At 41.2% G+C, this 20,344-nt stretch overlaps 1 protein-coding gene across 1 annotated transcript in view; it reads right to left on the bottom strand.

Moving 5' to 3' along the window:
* The window catches only part of CP (ceruloplasmin), a 36,261-nt gene extending 19,162 nt beyond the window's left edge, over positions 1-17,099 (bottom strand). Inside the window, exons 1-10 of the mRNA XM_065411465.1 lie at positions 16,945-17,099; positions 11,513-11,757; positions 8,811-9,023; positions 6,888-7,061; positions 5,884-6,138; positions 4,374-4,539; positions 2,843-2,982; positions 1,796-1,936; positions 1,449-1,660; positions 640-790 (exon numbers count right to left, since the gene is read on the bottom strand). Coding sequence (XP_065267537.1) covers positions 640-790; positions 1,449-1,660; positions 1,796-1,936; positions 2,843-2,982; positions 4,374-4,539; positions 5,884-6,138; positions 6,888-7,061; positions 8,811-9,023; positions 11,513-11,757; positions 16,945-17,099 — 1,852 coding nt within the window. The remainder of the gene's footprint in view (positions 1-639; positions 791-1,448; positions 1,661-1,795; positions 1,937-2,842; positions 2,983-4,373; positions 4,540-5,883; positions 6,139-6,887; positions 7,062-8,810; positions 9,024-11,512; positions 11,758-16,944) is intronic.
* Positions 17,100-20,344: the final 3,245 nt, after the last annotated feature.

The following is a 20,344-nucleotide window of genomic DNA, read 5'->3' on the forward strand; positions in this document are numbered from 1 at the left end:
GGCAGAGATTCTGGGGGGCGGTCAGGGGATGGGGAATGTGGGAGGGGTGGGGGTTGGATAAGCATCTCGGAGTCTGGGGGGGGCAGGGGTGTGGATAGGGGTCAGGGGACTGGGAGCAGGGGGGTTGCATAGGGGTGTGGTCCAAGGGAGCGGTTAGGGGTGGGGGGTCCTGGGAGGGGCCAGTTAGGGGACAAGGAGAGAGGGGGAGGTTGGATGGGTCAGGGGTTGTGAGGGGGGCAGTCAGGGGGCGGGAAATGGGAGGGGGCAGATAGGGGGCAGGGGCCAGGCTGTTTGGGGAGGCACAGCCTTCCCTACCTGACCCTCCATACAGTTTTGCAACCCCAATGTGGCCCTCGGGCCAAAAAGTTTGCCCACCCCTGTGCTAGGGAGACATTTTAAATTGTATTTATACACTGTTGTACTGCAAAAGAGCTTTTTACAAGTAATTCCTTAAAAATAATTGAACTACATTTTCAAAATAGTCTCAATGCAGCCTCTAACTTTCTACATAGAAACATGTAGCAGTGTAATTCTGCACACACCAGAATTTGCTTGAACTGAGATAAAGATGTGTGTGATACTGACAACATGCTATATAAAGTATTTGCCTATTTAGTTATAATAAAGTTAAGTCCTTACAGTGCATCTTGTTGGACTCCTGGAAATCCTCATCTTCCTTGTCAATGTCATTAGGATTTATTAGAAACATCAAAATGTTCTCATCCAAATACCAGCTCAGATTCTCATCAAACACTGTAGCAAGTAGGAAAAACTCCTTGTCTACATTTTTCTGTGGATAAGAACCAGCACAAACAGAAAAATACAAATGAGTAAACTAAAGGACATCAAAGGGCTTCTATTGGTTAATTACTTTGTGAATATATTAACCACAGGGAGGCATACATAAATATGGATGGATAGATAGGAACTCATCTTTCATCTGAGGAACTCAAAACTCTCTAGCCATCCGACCTGGTCTGTAGCTACCCACACTCTTCTGCCAAACTGTCTCATTACTGACCTGCAGAGACCACCCCTAGAGATGAGGGGAACCTCAGTATCTATATCATTCAAGTCCCTGGCCTTCCTGCTGAGATTTGCCAGCCAGGATGCCACTTGGTGCCGGTGGTGGTGGCTTTGTGATGTGTACATCAGCCCATCAGGAACTGGACTAGAATCCTCATTTCATACTGTCCAACAAACACCCATTAAATAGTGACAATCTATAGTCACTGCTTACCATGATCTAGAAATAACCCATTCCCAGTTCTCTACTGAATAATCCCACCACCCCAAACAAACAAGACACACATCTTCCCACCCACCCCCCAAAAAGCCCCCCAGAGAAAAGCATGTTTAGCCTGGCAGGCTTTTAAAGTCACAGTTCAGGAAGGGAAAGCAGATTGGGTTAGAGTGATGTAAACACTTTCACTTTCTCCTTGAGTTACCTGTTTCCCAGAGGGAAGCAGAGTTCCTTTCCTGCATACTAAGAGAGGGCCCACAAGGCCAGAGTTGGTGTCTTTGACTGAATCTGCAGCTGAATAGTAAAGCCAGGTTAAGCAATCTGGATCTTCCTGGGTGGGACCCACATCTTCTGATACCTTCCACTCATATGTATATGTAGCACCAGGACTCACGTGTGAAGCAGGAGCTTCAGTGCCTGTTATAAAATCAGCATTAAAAATCAAGCTCAATAGCTAACCTCCTGGTCATAAACACAATTACTTTGATCACAAATGCATCAAAATATACAATTGCTTGTTCTCTGCAGGAATCTCCTGATTTCCATATTCACCTCCAGAGATGGTATGGTACAGTGCACCCTCATTGCCCTTGCTGTAGCTCACACCGTGAGGCTGAATGCTGAATGGGTGGCTGCCATTGTTCTTGAAGGTCACCCTGATGATGTCGCCCACTTCTGCCTTGATGACAGGTCCTTGTAAAGAGCACAGATTTCAATGGTCAGACTGTTTTGATTCAGGTGGGACATAAAGCTGAAGGACTGACACAGGACTCGTGGAAGACAGCAGAGTCTTTTACCTCCTTGAGTCCTTTAACAAATGTACCCTGATCTTAGCCAATTGTAAAGTGCTTTGGGATCTAGAATACACTGCTGCACGTACAGCTGCAGGGGGCACTCACTGGAGTCCAGCACAGGCAGCTGGGCTCCAGCTTTCATTAAGGGAGAAGCTATGGGGACTGGATGGTTGTGGGGGCAGAGAGAGGCTACATATGAAGGAAAGGAAGGCAGAGGAAACTGAAGGGAAGATGGGTACAGTGACAAAAAGGGTTGTGGCAAGTGTTCTCTTCAGCTAACCGTAGCCCTAGATGGCACCCAGGGAATGAGAGAGGTACTGTCTGAACCCTCTCTCTTTTCCATTTAATTACCAGCAAGTGAAATTCATCCTAGGCAACAGCACATGTAACCCCAACCCTATAATCCTTTTGCTGCCCAAGCACGTCCTCCATCTCCTCCGGGTATCCTGCCCATCACAGACACCAGCTCTACCGCTACCTCCCCCCATTCAGTTCATGTACTTCTTCACTCACCCCTCAACAGAAGTAACCCAGTCAATGAAAGCACCACCTGCCCTCCTACCATTCATTCTTTTACTCTGTAGCAGATGCCAGGCACCACCTCCCTGCTCATTCATGGAGCTGACTTAACCCTCTCAGTGCCAGTATAAATTGTCATTTCCACCCTTTCTCCCATATGAAGCCTGTAGCATTTATAAGCTCTGTCAGTCAAACCAGTCATGTTCAAGGGGCTTACAAATGCTGCAGGTTCAGAAAGGTAACAAACTCCACCAGCTTTGCCTTAAATTGTTTTAAACAGTCTCACCTAAGAGTCCAAGATGTTCTTCCTCGGGGAGCCTTTTCTTACACTTTGTGAAGGTGCCATCTGTGTACTCCTTATAAACCGCTTTTTTATAAGAACCACCAATTCTTTTTTCATTTTGTTCAAAAAATGTCTGAGATTCACTGTTCAGAAGACATTTGATAGAAACAAACAACTTTTAATAATAATGTGCTCTAAGCTAGTGCTTTCATCAGTAGCTCTCAAAGTGCTTTACAAAGGAGGACAGTATCTTCCTCATTTTACATTTGGGGGAAATGAGGTACAGGGAGGTGAGGTGACTTGCCCAAGGTCACCCAGCAGGAGCAGAGCTGGAAATAGAACCCAGATCTTCTGAGTCCCACTTTAGTGCTCTACCCACTAGATCATATTATAGCTCGGTCCAGCAATTAAAGAATCATGAGTATGCAGAAAAAGCCTAGCAGACCCCTACATTAAATTCTGTACAGCTTGTTTTTCTTTTCTGAGATCCTGCCTTGTTACTCTTATGTACACAGTGCATTAGGCGACCCACAAACAATAGTTTCTGGCCAGTGCTTTGTAATTTTTATTTTGGTTTTAGGAAAAAAGGTATTTTTATTATGAGTTACACAAGAACACAGAGAAATAAGACGAAAAAAACAATTAAACAAGTTTGCAGATTTCATGAAAGCTTACTCTGTGATTATTTTTTTTTAAATGATTATTGCCCTTTTCATTCACTGATCTCACAGCACTTCACAGATTTTAATTAATTAAGCCTCAGTCCAGGAAGGTAACAAAGTGTTGTTAAACTCATTTGATAGATGAAGACTAGAGATGTTAAATGACTTGACTAAGGGTATGTCTTCACTAGCAATGGCAGCGCTTTAACGTGGCTGTGTAGTCGCGGCAGAGTGCAGGGAGAGAGCTCTTCCAGCGCTGTAAAAAACCCACCCCCACGAGGGGCGTAGCTACCAGTGCTGGGAATGCGACTCCCAATGCTGGTGCACTGTCTACACTGCTACTTTACGGCGTTGAAAGTTGCAGCGCTGTAAAGTGGCAGTGTAGACAAGGCCTTAGTCTTAGTTAGAAGAATCATATATAGCACAAGGGGTAGATTCTCAGCTGGTATATGTTGTCTGCTGATTTCAATAGACCTGTGACAACTTACACCAGCTGAGGATCTGGCCTCTGATTCGCATTCTCTTACCATTCTAGACTGATGGATGACCAGTCCTGAAATTTTCAGGGACCCTGATTGTTGTCTATATATGGTGATACAACATTTCTTCATTCCCGTGTAGTTATTAATACTACAATGAAACTTCCTTCAAGGTCTCAAGGGAAGTAACAGGCATAATTGTTATGGGCTATATATTGCAATCAATGTTTAAGAAGCACTGAAAACAAGAGGGATTTTTTTCCTTAAAAATCAATGGCTCTTTATGGCTGTGTATATTTAGCATGTTCAAACCAAATCTGTTTTAGTAAACAAAGCTTGTTCACTTGTGGCTATAGTCTATAGCTGCTTTCTTATTTAATAGGAGGTATTTACCTGTCAATAATTAATTGTTGTCCTGTAAAATGGTTTATTGCAGATGGACCATAGTTCCAGATAATTTCCTCAGCTGCAAGGTAGTAATGTCTTATATTTGTATATTCATTGTGATCTGTTGTAGGTTTTTTACAGTCTTTTACTTCAAATATGGCCTGCATACCACCTGGGGGAGGGAGAAAAAAGGGAGATACAAATACAACAAACCTTAAGTGGAGAGGGAGGGGATTTTATGTGAACGCTTTTTTTTTTTTTTTCCCCCCTTCTTCTCCCATTTAAAATTGTCTGTTTCCTTCCCCTGGGACTCACTGTTGCATGATATAAAAATCACAGACAAAAGCAAACTACATGAAACACCACACCCAAGCCAAATTAGTTTGTAGTATGCGATACAGGCTGCTATGTGGTGGTAAAGGATGTCTTTGTCTTATGAAGGTACAGTTCATATTAGTGACAAATAAGATTAGAATTGAATGAAAACAGACTGTCAGATATGCTTCAGCTTAGGCAAAATGCTATTAGATTGGCTCTGCTTTCACTCAGAACTTAATCAGTGACTCATTTGTGAAATTCCTAGGCCTTGTCTAAACTAGAAACAGTTTGCAAGTATAACTGTACCAGTAAACCCTCCTAGTGGAGATGGAGTTTATACCAACAAAAGGACTTAAAACAGTTCCCTGAAGAACTTAAACCAGTGCCCGGAGTGAAATAAGCTATACTGACAAAAGGATTTTTTTGCCATTATAACTGCATCTACACCAGAGCGTTTACAGGCATAGCTACATCAGTTAAGAGTCTGAGGGGTGGTGTTTTTTTGGGAGGGGGTGTCTTCCCCTCCTCCCCCCACCTGACATAGTTGTGTCAGCAAAACATTTAAGTGTAGACCAGGCCTTAGATGGGAGAGAAGAAGCCACACAATGGGCCATGAGGTACAGAATAAATTACTGTGGCCTTGCCTGAACTTGGAATGAGACCCAATTTAGCCACTGGTGGCCAGCAACCAATGTAAATAAAAGAAGCTACGATTCACACTGGCTGAGCTTACCCCGTTTGCAAGCAGAGGTAAACTTATCCAGTGTAAATCATGGCTTTGCTCATCTACATTTGGAATTTGCACCAGTTCCTGCCCACATATTACTGAATCCAAGTAGTGACAATATGTCCATTGACTTCATTGGGCTTTGGTTCAGCCCTTAGTGTAATGCATTCCTAGATGAGCTGCTGAGAATGTGAGACAGCTTTGTTAACTAGACTGTGATATATCAGATGACAGTCTTCCTAACGTCAACGTTCATGCAAAAGTGACTCAGTAAAGGGTAAGCTCAGGCACAATTAATTCAAATGGTTAGATCATTCCAATTCTGACAGGGGTCTTGTATCCACTTATATAATGTTTACTGTGGCTCTTCTGTTTTTTGTATCATGATTATGGCATGCCAAATAAAGCACTCAGGTATGCCGCATTCCCCTGTAGATTCTAAGATACAATAGACAGTAACTTATTTCACACCTTCTATGTGATCATTGACTTGGCAGCTAAGCAGCCATTCCCCAGGGTTCTTCGGTACCATAAGAGCGTCAACAAAGGTAGCAGGGAAGAGGCTGATGGAGTCAATGCGGTGATTCCTTTCTGTAAAAACCTGTCCATGGAAATAGGCTGAGTGGACATCAGCTTCATTACCCATGCCAAAAAGATGCCATTTCACTTTGTCTTCTGCACACATGGTGAGATTGGGAAGATATCCATACATGTATCCGTTGATTGCTTAAAAAATAAGAAATGCTATTTATTATATATTCACCATCACAGGGCTCACAGACCTTTGTGCAAAAACTTATCTTGCTAGCCATGTAACACTAAAATCACTGCCACTATACTATAAGGTAGAGATGAACTCTAACCAAAACTCTGATTCTGAGCATCCTTCTCATTAGGCTATGGAGTTCCAAAACCTGAATCCATATCTGATCTGCATGCCTAGTATTTGTACTGTGGTCATCAGTCCTTTCCATGAATGTTTAGTTCAGGCCAGATTTAAGGCTAGCTTCTGTGGTGACACTAAGCAGCACAGACTATGTTTTGGAGTATAGTATAATGCTTGGGGGGAGGAAACAAACTTCTGCCTACAGTGCTCTGGGAAACTATGCTAGTACAGATTCAACAGCAATTTGAGCACCCTGGTAGGTGACTCAGACCCACTTCATATGCCCTTTGTCACAATTATGATTTGGTTTTCCCATACCTCTGGTCCTGCCAGATACTTGCCCTTTTCGTTTCTAGTATTAATAAGTATTGCCCCAATCCTGATCACACTAAAATCAGTGGCAAAACTTCCATTGACTTCAACAGGAGCAGAAGCAGGCCCTAAACCTTCACTTTTATATAAAAACATCTAAAAAGAATAAAGCGCTTAATTAAACAAACAACCTAGCTATAGCTCACCTGTTAAAGATTAGAAAAGGAATGTTAATGGGATACAACAATGATGAACAGATCTTTAAAAAAATTCTTACAGTGCATTTTATTGCTCTCCTGGAAGTCTTCATTCTCTTTGTCAACTTTGGCAGGTTCGAAGCAATATTTCTCAATATTGTCATCCAGATACCAACTGAGATTTTCATCCATCACAGAGAACATAAGGATAAATTCAGCATCAATGTGTTTATCGCTTCCTCCATCCAGTGTGCCTGAAAAATAGTCATTTGCATACACTGGCTGGTGAAATGCTCCTTTCCTCAATTCTTAGCTATAGTAATTGTGACGTTACACGCTATATGTTTATGGAAATATGCTTATGAATGTGAATATAATGTAACTGAATATGCTTTATGCAAAAGGTCTCTTGTAAGATATCATTACAAAGCTTATAATCTACTGAGTGTGTTCATCCTATTTGTATGTATGTATTCTTGTATCTAAAGCTAGGAATATGAAATATTACTCTGATGTCCTATTGTAATTATGCAAAGTGTGGGCCATTAATGGTGGTTTAGAATCTTGATGGCTCCCATTGACTAGGACAATGAACTGTGAATGGGTTTGTTTACCTACAAGCCTTCCTATGTATGTGTCTTCCAGCTACTAGGTAATGAAGAAGACGGTCTCACAGGATATGTGAACATATCACATGATACTCAAATCCATCTTAAACCCTGGTGCTTTTCCACTGAGAAGGAGAGGTGGGAACCCAGGGAGAGACAAAGGATTTCCGCCTTGTGCCAAAGCTATAAAAGGGGGTGGAACAGAACAAAGGGGGCTGCAGTCATGATAAATCCCCTAGTTACCACCTGAGCTAGAAGTAACAACGATTGTACCAGGGGAAAGGATTGGGCCCAGACTAGGTAGAAGTCTAGTCTGTGAAAGAAGCTTATTGGAATATCTCTAAGGGTAAGATTTACCTGTATTCAGTTTCTTAATGTCTTAGGCTTAGATTTGCATGTTTTGTTTTATTTTGCTTGGTAACTTACTTTGTTCTGTCTGTTATTACTTGGAACCACTTAAATCCTACTTTTTATACTTAATAAAATCACTTTTGTTTATTGATAAACCCAGAGTAAGTGATTAATACCTGGGGGAGCAAACAGCTGTGCATATCTCTCTATCAGTGTTATAGAGGGAGGACAATTTATGAGTTTACCCTGTATAAGCGTTATACAAAGTAAAACGGATTTATTTGGGGTTTGGGTCCCATTGGGAACTGGGTGTCTGGGTGCTAGAGACAGGAGTACTTGCTGAGCTGTTTTCAGTTAAGTCTGCAGCTTTGGGGGGGTGGTTCAGACCCTGGATCTGTGTTGCAACAGATTAACATGTCTGGCTCAACAAGACAGGGTTCTGAAGTCCCATGCTGGCAGGGAAAATGGGCTCAGAGGTAGTTTCAGCACATCAGGTGACAGTCCCAAGGGGGGTTCCGTGACTGAGCATGTCATAGTAATGTTAAGGTAGATTTATATTGGTTGCCTTTAAATACAAGTTGGTATGTCTGTCTCCTATAGATTATTCTAAGAGAAAGATAATGTAGAGTGACACTACAAAAAGTGTTTTGATAACAAGTTATTGCTCATTACTAAGGCCAAATATGACAGGAAACGCCTTTCACCAGATTTTGCTTAAAAAAAACAAAAAACGTATGTGTAACTGGTAGGTTTCATTTTACATTCTATATATGTGCAAACCCCCACACTCAATACCTTATATTCATATTATGCCTTTCATTCCAACTTATTCCAAAGCACTTCACAAGCTATATCAATTATTCAATATGCACAAATTCTCTATACCCAGGGATTCCTACTCAAAGGCAGCTGACTCTGGGATGAAAAACAGTCGCTGTTTAAAAGCATATAGCAACATTACACAGCAATATCTATCTCTTATGAAAATAGAAACCAAGTTTCACTTTTCTGCTTCCTGCTGTTTACATATTTTATATCTCTTACCTTTCCTGCAAGTTATCAAAGGTCCAACAAGCCCAGAGGCAACATCCTTTGGGGCATCTGTGTGTGAGTGATAAATCCTGGTTATACAATTACTATCTCCCTCAGCTGGACCATGATCTTCTGTCACATCCCATTTGTAAGTATACAGTTCTCCAGGCTTCACAGCATCATCTTTCTTTAGCAAATCTTTGGTATTGTCAGGATAAAAAGCACCTATGGTACATAACATGCAATGCAGTCAATGGTAACACATCTCCTTCATGGTTTGGAATGAGATTTACAAGTTACAAGCAGGATTGTGTGTGCTTTAGGTAAAGCTACTGAAGATGACTCTTCGACATCTTACACTCTGTAAAATGGAGCTTGTGCATGTTATAAAAGAAGTTGGTAACAATGCACCTGTAATGTTTTGACATTGATTAATTGTGGCAGTAACATAGTCCAGATTTCCAAATAAATAATTCTCAAAAGAGCAGATGAATACATCTTAAGGGCCTAATCCTCCTCCCTCTGAAGTCAATGAGACTTTTGCCATTGACTTTAATATAATCAGGGACTAGTCCTGAGTTTATTAGAGGGGCAACATGCTCTCCAGTTTGGAAACATAACAGCTCAAAAACTTGTTGAACATCTGTTACATATGAATCAATATGGCTACTCCAAATCTGATCATTTTTGCCCATCCCCATAACTTGACTCCAAGTAACAAAGCTACAACTAAACTGAGAAGAAGTAAATATTGTTTTGAAAGGACCCAAAATGTTATATAATTCACTGTTCTGCTCATCTGGGCTAGGTCTAAATCAAACCATATGTTAGGTTTAATGAGAAATTTCATATAATAGAAAGTTATGGCTGAAGGGAATTTCATTAGTGTTTTTGAATGAAACACCTGTGAGAGAACAGCATATTAACTTATAGCTTCCCACCTAGTTTATTCTTAGGGTTCACTAAGAATCTGGCCCTAGATAATGCCACTCTTGCTCATATTGAATAGTACTTTACTCAAGTAACCTTACTGAAGAGAATGAGACCACTCAAAGTGAGGAACTTAGCAGAATCTAGCCCTTAACTTCTACAGCTTCATCACTAGCATGCTACATTATAGAAGTAGCTTTGCAAGGAGGAAGCCAAATTAGGGGCTAAGTATTATCCTAAAAACAAGTTCATATTTCCTTGAGGTGAATGTTTCTAATTCTGACAACTGACATTTATAAATGCTAATCATTTCTGTAGCCCCTTTCATCTTTAAGCACTTCACTTTCAACATGAACTAAGTCATCAGTGCATTAATGAATTGACTGGTAGAGATCACAATAATACTATGGGGAAGATTTTCAGCTGGTGAAAATTGTCATAGCTTCATTGACTTCAATAGAGCTGTGACAATTGACACCAGCTGAGGACCTACACCTGTGGCTCAGTTCCAGCTCTTGAGTTATCTATGGCATTTGTGATGGATGCTCTATTAAATAATGTGACAGACCCAGACCAGTGGGGTACAGGAGTCTGGTAGAGGGCAAATATACTGGTCACCGGATGAGTAGTTTTCTGTTCCCTGAGTGACCAGAGAAGGGGCTGCACTAGAGTAATCAGGAACCTGCTAGAACCAGTTAAGGCAGGCAGGCTAATTAGGACACCTGGAGCCAATTAAGAAGAAGCTGCTAGAATCAATTAAGGCAGGCTAATCAGGGCACCTGGGTTTTAAAAGGAGCTCACTTCAGTTTGTGGTGCGAGTGTGAGGAGCTGGGAGCAAGAGGCGCAAGGAGCTGAGAGTGAGAGGGTGTGCTGCTGGAGGACTGAGGAGCACAAGCGTTATCAGACACCAGGAGGAAGGTCCTGTGGTGAGAATAAGGAAGGTGTTTGGAGGAGGCCATGGGGAAGTAGCCCAGGGAGTTGTAGCTGTCATGCAGCTGTTACAGGAGGCACTATAGACAGCTGCAGTCCACAGGGCCCTGAGCTGGAACCCGGAGTAGAGGACGGGCCCGGGTTCCCCCCAAACCTCCCAATTGACCTGGACTGTGGGTTCTTCCAGAGGGGAAGGTCTCTGGGCTGTTCCCCAACCCACATGGTGAATCTCTGAGGCAAGAAAATCCGCCAATAAGTGCAGGACCCACCAAGTTAGAGGAGGAACTTTGTCACAATAAGCACTGGTCGCATTAAAGTCACTGCAGTGTTCCTGCAGGATTTTGCCCTATAAATCTATGTAATGTACAGTAACTTCTAGAAATGTCTTTAGTTATACCTTTATCATTTCATATTAAAGAAATAAAATTCACATTGTATTTTTATTTGAAGTTTAAATGGGTTTCCATTTAGTGTCCATGCATGAGGTGTTTATCATTGCTTAATGATCTCTTTTTCATGTTAACATCAATTTTCTTCAAATTACCTTAGTAGCCCTGTGTCTCACCTATCGACCTTGTTTGCTGAAGTGTTGATCAAAAATTGTCCTCTTTGCAGATTGATAAGACTTTAGTGGGTTCTTATTCATTTCATATTTTGGCCCTTGAAAAACCTTCCGTGATCTCAGAAATGTCCCTAATTGAATCCTATCTTCTTTTGATTAAATCCTCTCTTAAATCCTAATTCTGTAACCTTTACTTACTTGAGCAGTCTTCATTGCTAGAAGGAATCCCACTGAAGTCAATGAGACTTTTGAAGTACTGATTAAAATCTGGACAGAATCAGCTGAAATTTACCTTCATTTTCTTTAGTGTATTTCACACCATGTGGATGAAGAGTATAGGATCTAGAAGCCAAGTTTTTCAAGTGGACGATAATGGAATCTCCAACTTCTGCCTTGATAATGGGGCCTAGGAACCCCAACCAGTCAGGCTTCTCAACTGTTTTTTTAAAGGAGTTATCAGTGAACTGTTTGTAGACAGCTTTTTTGTAAGTGCTTCCTATTCTGTCCGGGCCTCTTTGGAGAAAAACTCTGGCCTGTCTGCAGAGAAAACAAACATAGCCCTGTCAGAATACACAGATTCTTGAAAAAGAATGTGTTAAAATGCCAGGGATGATATTATTTGTATTGTGATAGCACCCAGAAGCCCCAATCATGAATCAGGGTCCCATTGACTAGATAATGTACAAATACATACCAAAAAGACAGTTCCTGCACCAAAGAGCTCACAACCTAAATAAGGGAGAGACTAAACATTTGATACTGAGGCCTGGTCTACACTACCCGCCTGAATCGGCGGGTAGAAATCGACCTCTCGGGGATCGATTTATCGCGTCCCGTCAGGACGCGACAATCGATCCCCGAATCGACGCTCTTACTCCACCAGCGAAGGTGGGAGTAAGAGCCATCGACGGGAAGCCGCGGAGGTCGATTTTGCCGCCGTCCTCACAGCGGGGTAAGTCGGCTGCGATACGTCGAATTCAGCTACACTATTCGCGTAGCTGAATTTGCGTATCTTAAATCGACCCCCCCCTGTAGTGTAGATGTAGCCTATGACAGATTTTTCTACCTGCAGTTCGTAGAGGGATGATAGTATCATTTGGTATATTCTGAGTTCTTCATACATAGACAAAGTAAACAAGGGATGGTTTTCAAAACTTTTTTGAATATATGTTAAATTAATTTTGAATTTTAAACTGAAATGGGTTATTTTACCTTAAAGCAAAACTTGGCTAAGAAAAAAATCCTGCAGCTCCTTATCCCATGCAGGAATATAAATACAAGGGTGTTTGGCTCCATCTCTTCTTACGTTTCCGTAAATACAGTGTATATGTCGCTCACAAATTATATTGAAAGCGCATACATTTTATTGAAATAACACATTACATATATACCTTAATTTCTTTAAATCTCATTACAAATGATAAAACTGTTACTTCCATTATTAAGTTATGGTGGCTATAGAGTCCCTCGAAGTGGAGAAGAGATATTACTCAGGTATAGAAAGAACATTAAGGATATTCTTTATTGAGGTGGCTGATACAGGCTGTGCTAGTCAGGGAGAACTATAGTTCTATCTCCCTAAGTACTGGCCTGGGTCAGATATTTACAGACGAGATTACTGACTATAGCTGGGGAAATTTTGGCTCAATTGGATGTTGTTTATGTGATGCAAGTATTAGCATTTATGTACTCTTAAATTCACTCCTGTTGGCTCCACTGAATAAGGACTGCAGGACTGTGCCCTTTGAATTTGTGAGTTTTAAAAGGAAGATGCCCTTTTGCAGGTTCCCCATTTTATTAGAGATGATTCAAAACCTTTTAACTAATTCTCCTTGAGCTTTGATAGCTTATATTAAATAGGAGCCAGATCCAAGCTGCCCCTAGTTTTTTGTTTGTTTGTTTGTTTGTTTCTTTGTTTTGTTTTGTTTTTTGCAAAATCATCCAAGTTAGTATGACTGGAGAGATGGTATAAAACCTAAACTTGTTTCAGTGTAGACTGGCTTTGAGAATGAGTGAGCCTGGCACACACAGAGAAGGTGTGACAATTGAAAGAAAACTGATCCTATCATCATTGAAGTTGGCAGGAGTTTTGCCATAGACTTCAATGTGGTGGGTGGAAGGGGAAGCAAGCAAGCAAGTTTATTTTTAAAAAGTCCCTGTCTACAATGGCCAGGGAAACTGCTAGCACTGACTCATGTTTGATTACATGATTGTCAACATGGTGCTAATATTGTTAACTAGGATATTTAGGCCAAATCATGCGACCCCTATAGCCCATGTAATGACTGCTCACATCAATTGCCTTAGTTGTTTCAAAAGGACTAATTGCTGGAGTAAGGATTATTCTGTGAGGAATCAACCCCCTAATTAGGAAAACATTGTTTGACATTCTGAAGTTCAAAATTCCTCTGATTTCTACTCCTATGTGTAATTTGCTTGTACAAAATCCAAAGCATTTAGTGTGGGGCTGAACCCTGGGTAGGCACAGTTTGTTCAGTCTGTCAGCCACATGGCTTCAAAGGACTGATAAGGAGCTCTGTGTAATTTGGAGAGCACAGACTCAGTGCAAGAGGCTGAGTTACTGGAAGTCAGATTTCAGGAAGCTTTGCCAGACACAAATTATAATCAGGGAGCATGTTATGGCTCTTCTTGGACTGTATAAATAATTAGTGTTTACTTGTAAGTCTTCCTGTTGATAGCTGCATTGTGTTCTTTTCTTTCTCTCCCCTAATAGATAATAGGGTTCATAAAAACACAGCCTCATAGCCTGAGGGTTCAGGAAAAGAGTGAGAGTTAAGGAGCAGTTGAAAATGAAATGGAAGACATGATGAGCCAAATTCATCACAAATATAACTCTACTGAGTTGAGTAGATTTATACCAGGGATGGATTTGGTCCTCTGTAGTTTGTCACAAAGCAAATAAGAGGAGTGCAAATGCGTCATCTGACAGCACTGCTCAGCATTTTGCTCTTCAGACTCCAGACCATTTACTCGCATTCCATTTCCCATCCAGCTGTTTGTTGGATCACTGGCTTCATGCTTCATGCCTAACAGCTTCTTAGAAAGAGAATGAGACTGATTGATAGTATCCCATGGGGGTTATGTCTGAAGAAGGGACGTTGTTTAGAGTGAAAAAATTTGAACGCTTCCACCAAAACCCCCAAAAGAAAGTTTCCTCATTTTCTTTTTTGATTCATCTTTTTTCTATCTGATTTGATGATCTCTGATCTCTTTTTAACACCCCTACTCTTCAGCCCACTTGGGATAGAGGGAACAGAGTACAGTACTGTTCTTCTGACAAATGAAGGTGGCGAATGTCTCAGAGGGTGACTGACAGTGAAATTGCGGATGTCACTCTTCAAATATGCATGAGTTTACAGCCCCATGGTTCTAGGATGTCAGACTTTTTGAGATTTATATTTATCAATTAGGAGCATGAAATCATTCCACGTGCTTGTGTCAGTATGGCTCAGTTCATTGCATAGTTTATAGCCAGTTTAAATTCCTCATGAGGACTTGGGCTCCTAGCCAGTGCTGATGCTGCATTGCTGTACTTGTGCTAGCCTTTTCTTCAGCTGGAGCTCCCAACCCCTGATATTTGCTGTGGTTCAAACAAAAAACACAAATGAAAACTCAGCCAAAACTGCTGAGTTGCACTCAGTTTCAAGGCTAAAACCATAAACATGCCCAGGTGCTTTTGGAAGGTTCATAAAGTTCTCTGTGAACTTAGTGTGAGGTTTCAAGTTTACAGCAAAATGTAAAAACAGAGAAATTTGACGTAGTCTCAGGATCTGTAGTGAAAGTTTCCAGACCTTGCAGAAGTAGGTGAAAGCTTAGTTCAGTGGTTTGTGCATTGGCCTGTTAAACCCAGGGCTGTGAGCTCAATCCCTGAGGGGGGAGTTTAGGCATCTAAGGCAAAAATCTGTCTGGAGCTTGGTCCTGCTTTGAGCAGGGGGTTAGCCTCAATGACCTCCTAAGGTCACTTCCAACCCTAATAATCTACCTATGGTTCTAAGTATCCCTTCTCTCATTAAAACAGGACTGAATATTGAAAGCATGTGTATTATATGTACTAATATTATTTGTATGGCAGTACTGCCTCTTGTGTTAGCCTCTGAACAAAAAGATGGTCACTCCCTCATAGAGTCTACAATTGAAGTAGCTTGTAATCCTATATACTAAGATTCTGAATGACTGTGTCAAATAATCCATCATAATGGTCTATGTACATTACAAAATATGGGATGGTAGTAACCATATTAAGTCCTTGTCTCTATGGCAAAAACAACTTACTAAAGAAGCAGTTTGTTGCTGACCTGCAGCTGGTGGGTTCTTTTATTTCAGAGACTGTTTAGGTTCCAGATGTAGTTATGTGAGTGAGATGTATTCTCACACTTATGGCTGATTTACACATCTGTGTGTAATCATCTTACCAACTATTGCATGTCTTGTGCTACTCTTATCTAACTCATCACTTCATGAATAATGTTCACTTCATGAATAATACCAAAGTGTCTGTGCCATGTGAGAAACAAATGTTTTTTTTCTACACTACAATGTAATTCTAAAACTGAATAGTGCAGAAACTCTTATGGCCTTAGCAGAAAACCTCCAGCAAAATTGTGAAGCCATTAAACATAGGAATTAAAGGTGCTCCAGAAGAAACATGCAGCAAATGTCAGGGGGTTGCCAACAAAATACACCAGATTCTTAAAACAGTCTGCAAAATCTATTTACAATAGACTTCTTAATACTCCTACTTCCATTTCCTCTCCTTCTGAGATGCTTTTCCGTTTCCCCTCTTCATGAATTATCTCTCTTTTTGAATAGACGCTTTCTCTCGTATCTTTTTCACTAGCACAGACTAAGGCCCTGATCTTGCAGTGAGCCCTGTGTGTGTGGAACCCTGTGTCCACAGGAAGCCCCTCTCTGGAGGAATGCAAGGGTCTGCCCATGCAGAGCTTACTGCAGGATCTGCAGTTAGTTTCTCTCCTACTTGTACAGTGATTGATCTTGGTCTCTTAGCATTTTGATGTCACATACAGGAACAGGATTCCATTGTACTGGCAGACAGAAAGAACAGTCTCAATGTTAAAAATGAATCAACAGAAGAAACATCTACTGTGGAAAAGGAATTGTGAACAAAATAATGTGAAATTAAACCAATGATGCATATCTCAGTACTGTACAAATGGAATTAACTAAAATAGCCAAAGCTTAGAGAGAGCTGAATAGCACAGCTTCAGTGCTGTAAAATTCTGAGTTTCCACAGCCACCATTAAAAAAAAAAAAAAATCTTACCTTTAAATAAACATATGAACACACAGCATCTTATCTATTTATTGACAGATCAAAATTACACATCATTAGACATTCAGGGCCTGATCCTGCCATCCTTAATCAGCAAAGCATCTGTTGTAATCGCACTGTATTCCAATGGGAGTTTTGCTTATGTGAATGGGTGCCTAGTCAACTGAGAGGCTCTTCTTCCATAAATACAAATGAATTATTAACATGTTAGGAAAAACAGAAGACCTCTTGCAAGACCTGTAGTAAATTACTAGGAATAAGGGCCTGATTCAAAGGCCATTCAGAGCAATGGGAATCTTTTCATTGACTTCAATGGGCTTTGGATCAGGTCCTAAACCAGCAGTGTCTACACCAACCATTATTGTAAAGTCAAGAGCATTTATATGTAGTTAGCACAAACTGAGTGTTACTTACTCTTCTTCTGAAAAAAGCTGCCCAGATATTATATTTTTATTCCCAGGTGCGTAGTTCCAAGTGGTCTCTGTAATCCCAATGTAATACTCTCGGCTCACTGCCCAGACTTGGCAACCACAACAAGCCAGCAAGCAGCTTAGTAAGAACAGCTTCATTTTGCAGTCATAAACCTTGTTGGAATGATGGAGTAAAACATGAGACCAACACTGTGTCCCTTTATAAGATCAGTTCCCCTCCCACCCCCCCCACCCCAATATGCTTTGATCAACAAAAGAAAAGGTTGCACAACGTCCCTATGTTGTCAGAGTAAACAGACATTTGGATTCCAGTAACTAAATTGACTCAGGTGATGTAAAGTAGGCAAGACAGTTCCTTCGTTCTTTTTTTTTCTTTTAACCAATCTGATATTCATGCACATTAGTTTATGTGCAATCCAGATGATAAATTTTGTGGATCAATTTTCAAGTGTTTCTGATTTAAAGGAACCCTCAATGATCACAGTGACTCTGAACTCATTTAGTTCCTATGTCATCTAAGTAAACTCTTTGCTTTTCCTCTTAGTTTTATTCCTAATTTTATTCCTAGAATATTGGGGGAAGCTCCAAACTGGCATCTGTTTTCATTTTGACACCATCGACCCTGTGCTTTTCTTCAGTAATGCAATAGAAGAGAGCCAGAATCTTTGGGTTGCTCATGTGGGGGCAATGATTCTGCTGTAGGCCCCCCTACTCCTTTTGAACCTATGGAAGCTCCTCTTCCTCCCCTTTATAGGGCTGGGACTCTATAGCCCAGGGTCTTGTGGAGAGAGTGGGGGAAAGAATTGTTAGGGGAAGGACCTGGTCCCCTGCAGGTGGCAGCTGATATTTGAGCACAGCACCACCCCTCCATTAATGTGGCACTAATACCTACAGTAGCATTAACCTACATTTCATGACTACAATTCCCAAAAGATGTGGGTTTGTGCAGGGTTGAGAATAGCTAGCTAACAGGAAAACAGCCCCTGCAGGAGCTATTCTGCCGTGGGGGAAAACTAGAGTTTCCCTTCCTCGTGATTGCCCAGAATATTTGGAGTTGGGAGTGTGGGCCCTTAAACTACTCTGTCCCAGAAGAAATATAGTTGTGAAGTCCATGAACTGAATGTCCCAGGGTTTTCTGGACCCATTCTTTCCCCTGTGACCTTTCCATGGGGGAGGAGGGCTATATCTTTTGTTCTTATTATTTTCAAAAGAAAGGAAAAAAACAATTCTGCAATGACAAGGAGCATAACACATAGCCCGTGTGCAGGATAGCTTATAACTGCAAGATACAAAGTATGTACAGAATGGTCAAGATTGTCTGACCTAATGGATTAATCTAAATCTACATTTTCAAAGGTTTGGCCCTGCAAAATTTGTACACGCACCTGTTGAATGAAAATCCCACAAAAGTGGGAGCTCCAAGTGTGTTTTCCAAAAGCACTTAAGTGACAGTCCCATGGCTCTTGTGCTTTTATGTCACCGGGGTGTGCAAAAGAGGAGGCAAGCAGGGGCATGGGCCTCAGGGCGGTGGCGGGGGCAAAGAACATACCCCTCCAAAAGTGGTCAAATTTAAATTCCTGCGCACGTCCCTGTATGTCATTTGGACATTTTTGAAAATCTCCCTTCACATGCAGAAACAGTCACAAGCACACACTTTAATAACAGCACTTCTCATTGCATAGGTTTCAGAGTAGCAGCCGTGTTAGTCTGTATCCACAAAAATAACAGGAGTACTTGTGGCACCTTAGAGACTAACAAATTTATTAGAGCATAAGCTTTCGTGGGCTACAACCCACTTCTTCGGATGCATAGAGGCCCAAAAAATTCAAATGAGATCTTATCAGAAGCTATTTTACTACATTACAAGCCCAAAATTATTTATACTCTTTCAGACAGAAAATTGTCTACAAGTCAGTATATTGGGTAAACCCAGCAGGTTCCTTTTTCATTACATGCCAATCCAAACATTGCTTTACATGAACTGTTCATAGAAAGAGCAGAGTAGCAATTTTAATTACCATTGCTATACAGCAGTGGTTCCCAAACTGGGGTTTGTGAACCCCTGGGGGTTCGCGAAATGTTACAGGGGGTTCTTGGGGCAAAAAATCCCTAATGGCAGACAGAGCTGTCCCTAGGGACCCCAGGCAGCATGGGGCTAGCAGCCCGGAGCCCCTGGACTTCCAAGAGCTAAGCAGATCAAAGCAAGCATATCTATCACACTGAGGAGATTTAAACATCAAGACTCCTTATAAGAAACAGAAAGGGAGGTGACTATTTTTTGCTGTTTTAAAAATTAAATAGGCAGCTAGTATTGTTTTTAAAACTATTATGAAGAACAAGTTTAAGCTTTGTTGTAATGTGCGCTGTTTGCCTGGACTGCTCAAGACCTGAATGCTTGTGTAGGAGGAACTCTTTTGAGTTGGCTTCTTAAATACCTTCATGCTGTTTCACATCTGATACTCCTTGACGAAACATAGGAGCCTTGTCTTATAACAGGCTTATTCAAAGTGATACAAGCTACGAAAGTGAGATCTTGGAATAGTGTTGCCATTTTCATAATGTAATAAAAATACTGTAATGATAAATAATTAATAATAAATAGTGTGTAATAAGCATGTCACAAAACACATTTTATATTTCCAAGATCACTGCTTTTATAATTTATACTTAGGTAAAGGAGAAAATCCCTGGAAATATTCATTTTTAAGAGGGGGTTCATGAGACTTGACGTACTAGTGAAAGGGGTTCACAGGCTGTTAAAGTTTGGGAACCACTGCTATACAGGAATTCAGACCATGTTTACACAAATAAAATACTCAAATTCGCTTTTTGCAAAATACCTTAAATAACAGCTGTATTAAATGTAGAATTCATTATCTAGTTCTCCATATGGTACACAGCAAAAAAGCAGCAGCAACTTTCAAAGCATAGGTCAAGTGATGACTTGGGTTCGTAGGGTTCACGCCGCAGGGCTGGAAATCGAGTCCAGGCTCCAGCCTGCCCCCCGAACATCTCCACTGCTGAGACCCAGCTGACTTCCCCACTGGGTTGCTCTGGGAGCCGAGTGATTCTGGTGTTCTGTGTGACACTGTGGAGCTCTGCTTCACTCTCAATTAGGGTGACCAGACAGCAAGTGTGAAAAATCAGGACGGGGTGGGGGTTAATAGGACCCTATATAAGAAAAAGACCCCAAAATCGGGACTGTCCCTATAAAATCGGGACCTACTCTCAATGCAGGCCTGGCCTGTGCTAAACATCTTCAATCTAGCCTTAGTGAGTGATTCTCCATTGACTCAGTTTGTTTTACTGTGACTCTCTGGGGCAATAGAGATCTATTACTGGACAATGTGAGCCCATCTACCTTCAGGTACAACTTCCATTGA

This window comes from Emys orbicularis, chromosome 9, assembly GCF_028017835.1.
Source record: "Emys orbicularis isolate rEmyOrb1 chromosome 9, rEmyOrb1.hap1, whole genome shotgun sequence".
NCBI lineage: Eukaryota > Metazoa > Chordata > Testudines > Emydidae > Emys > Emys orbicularis.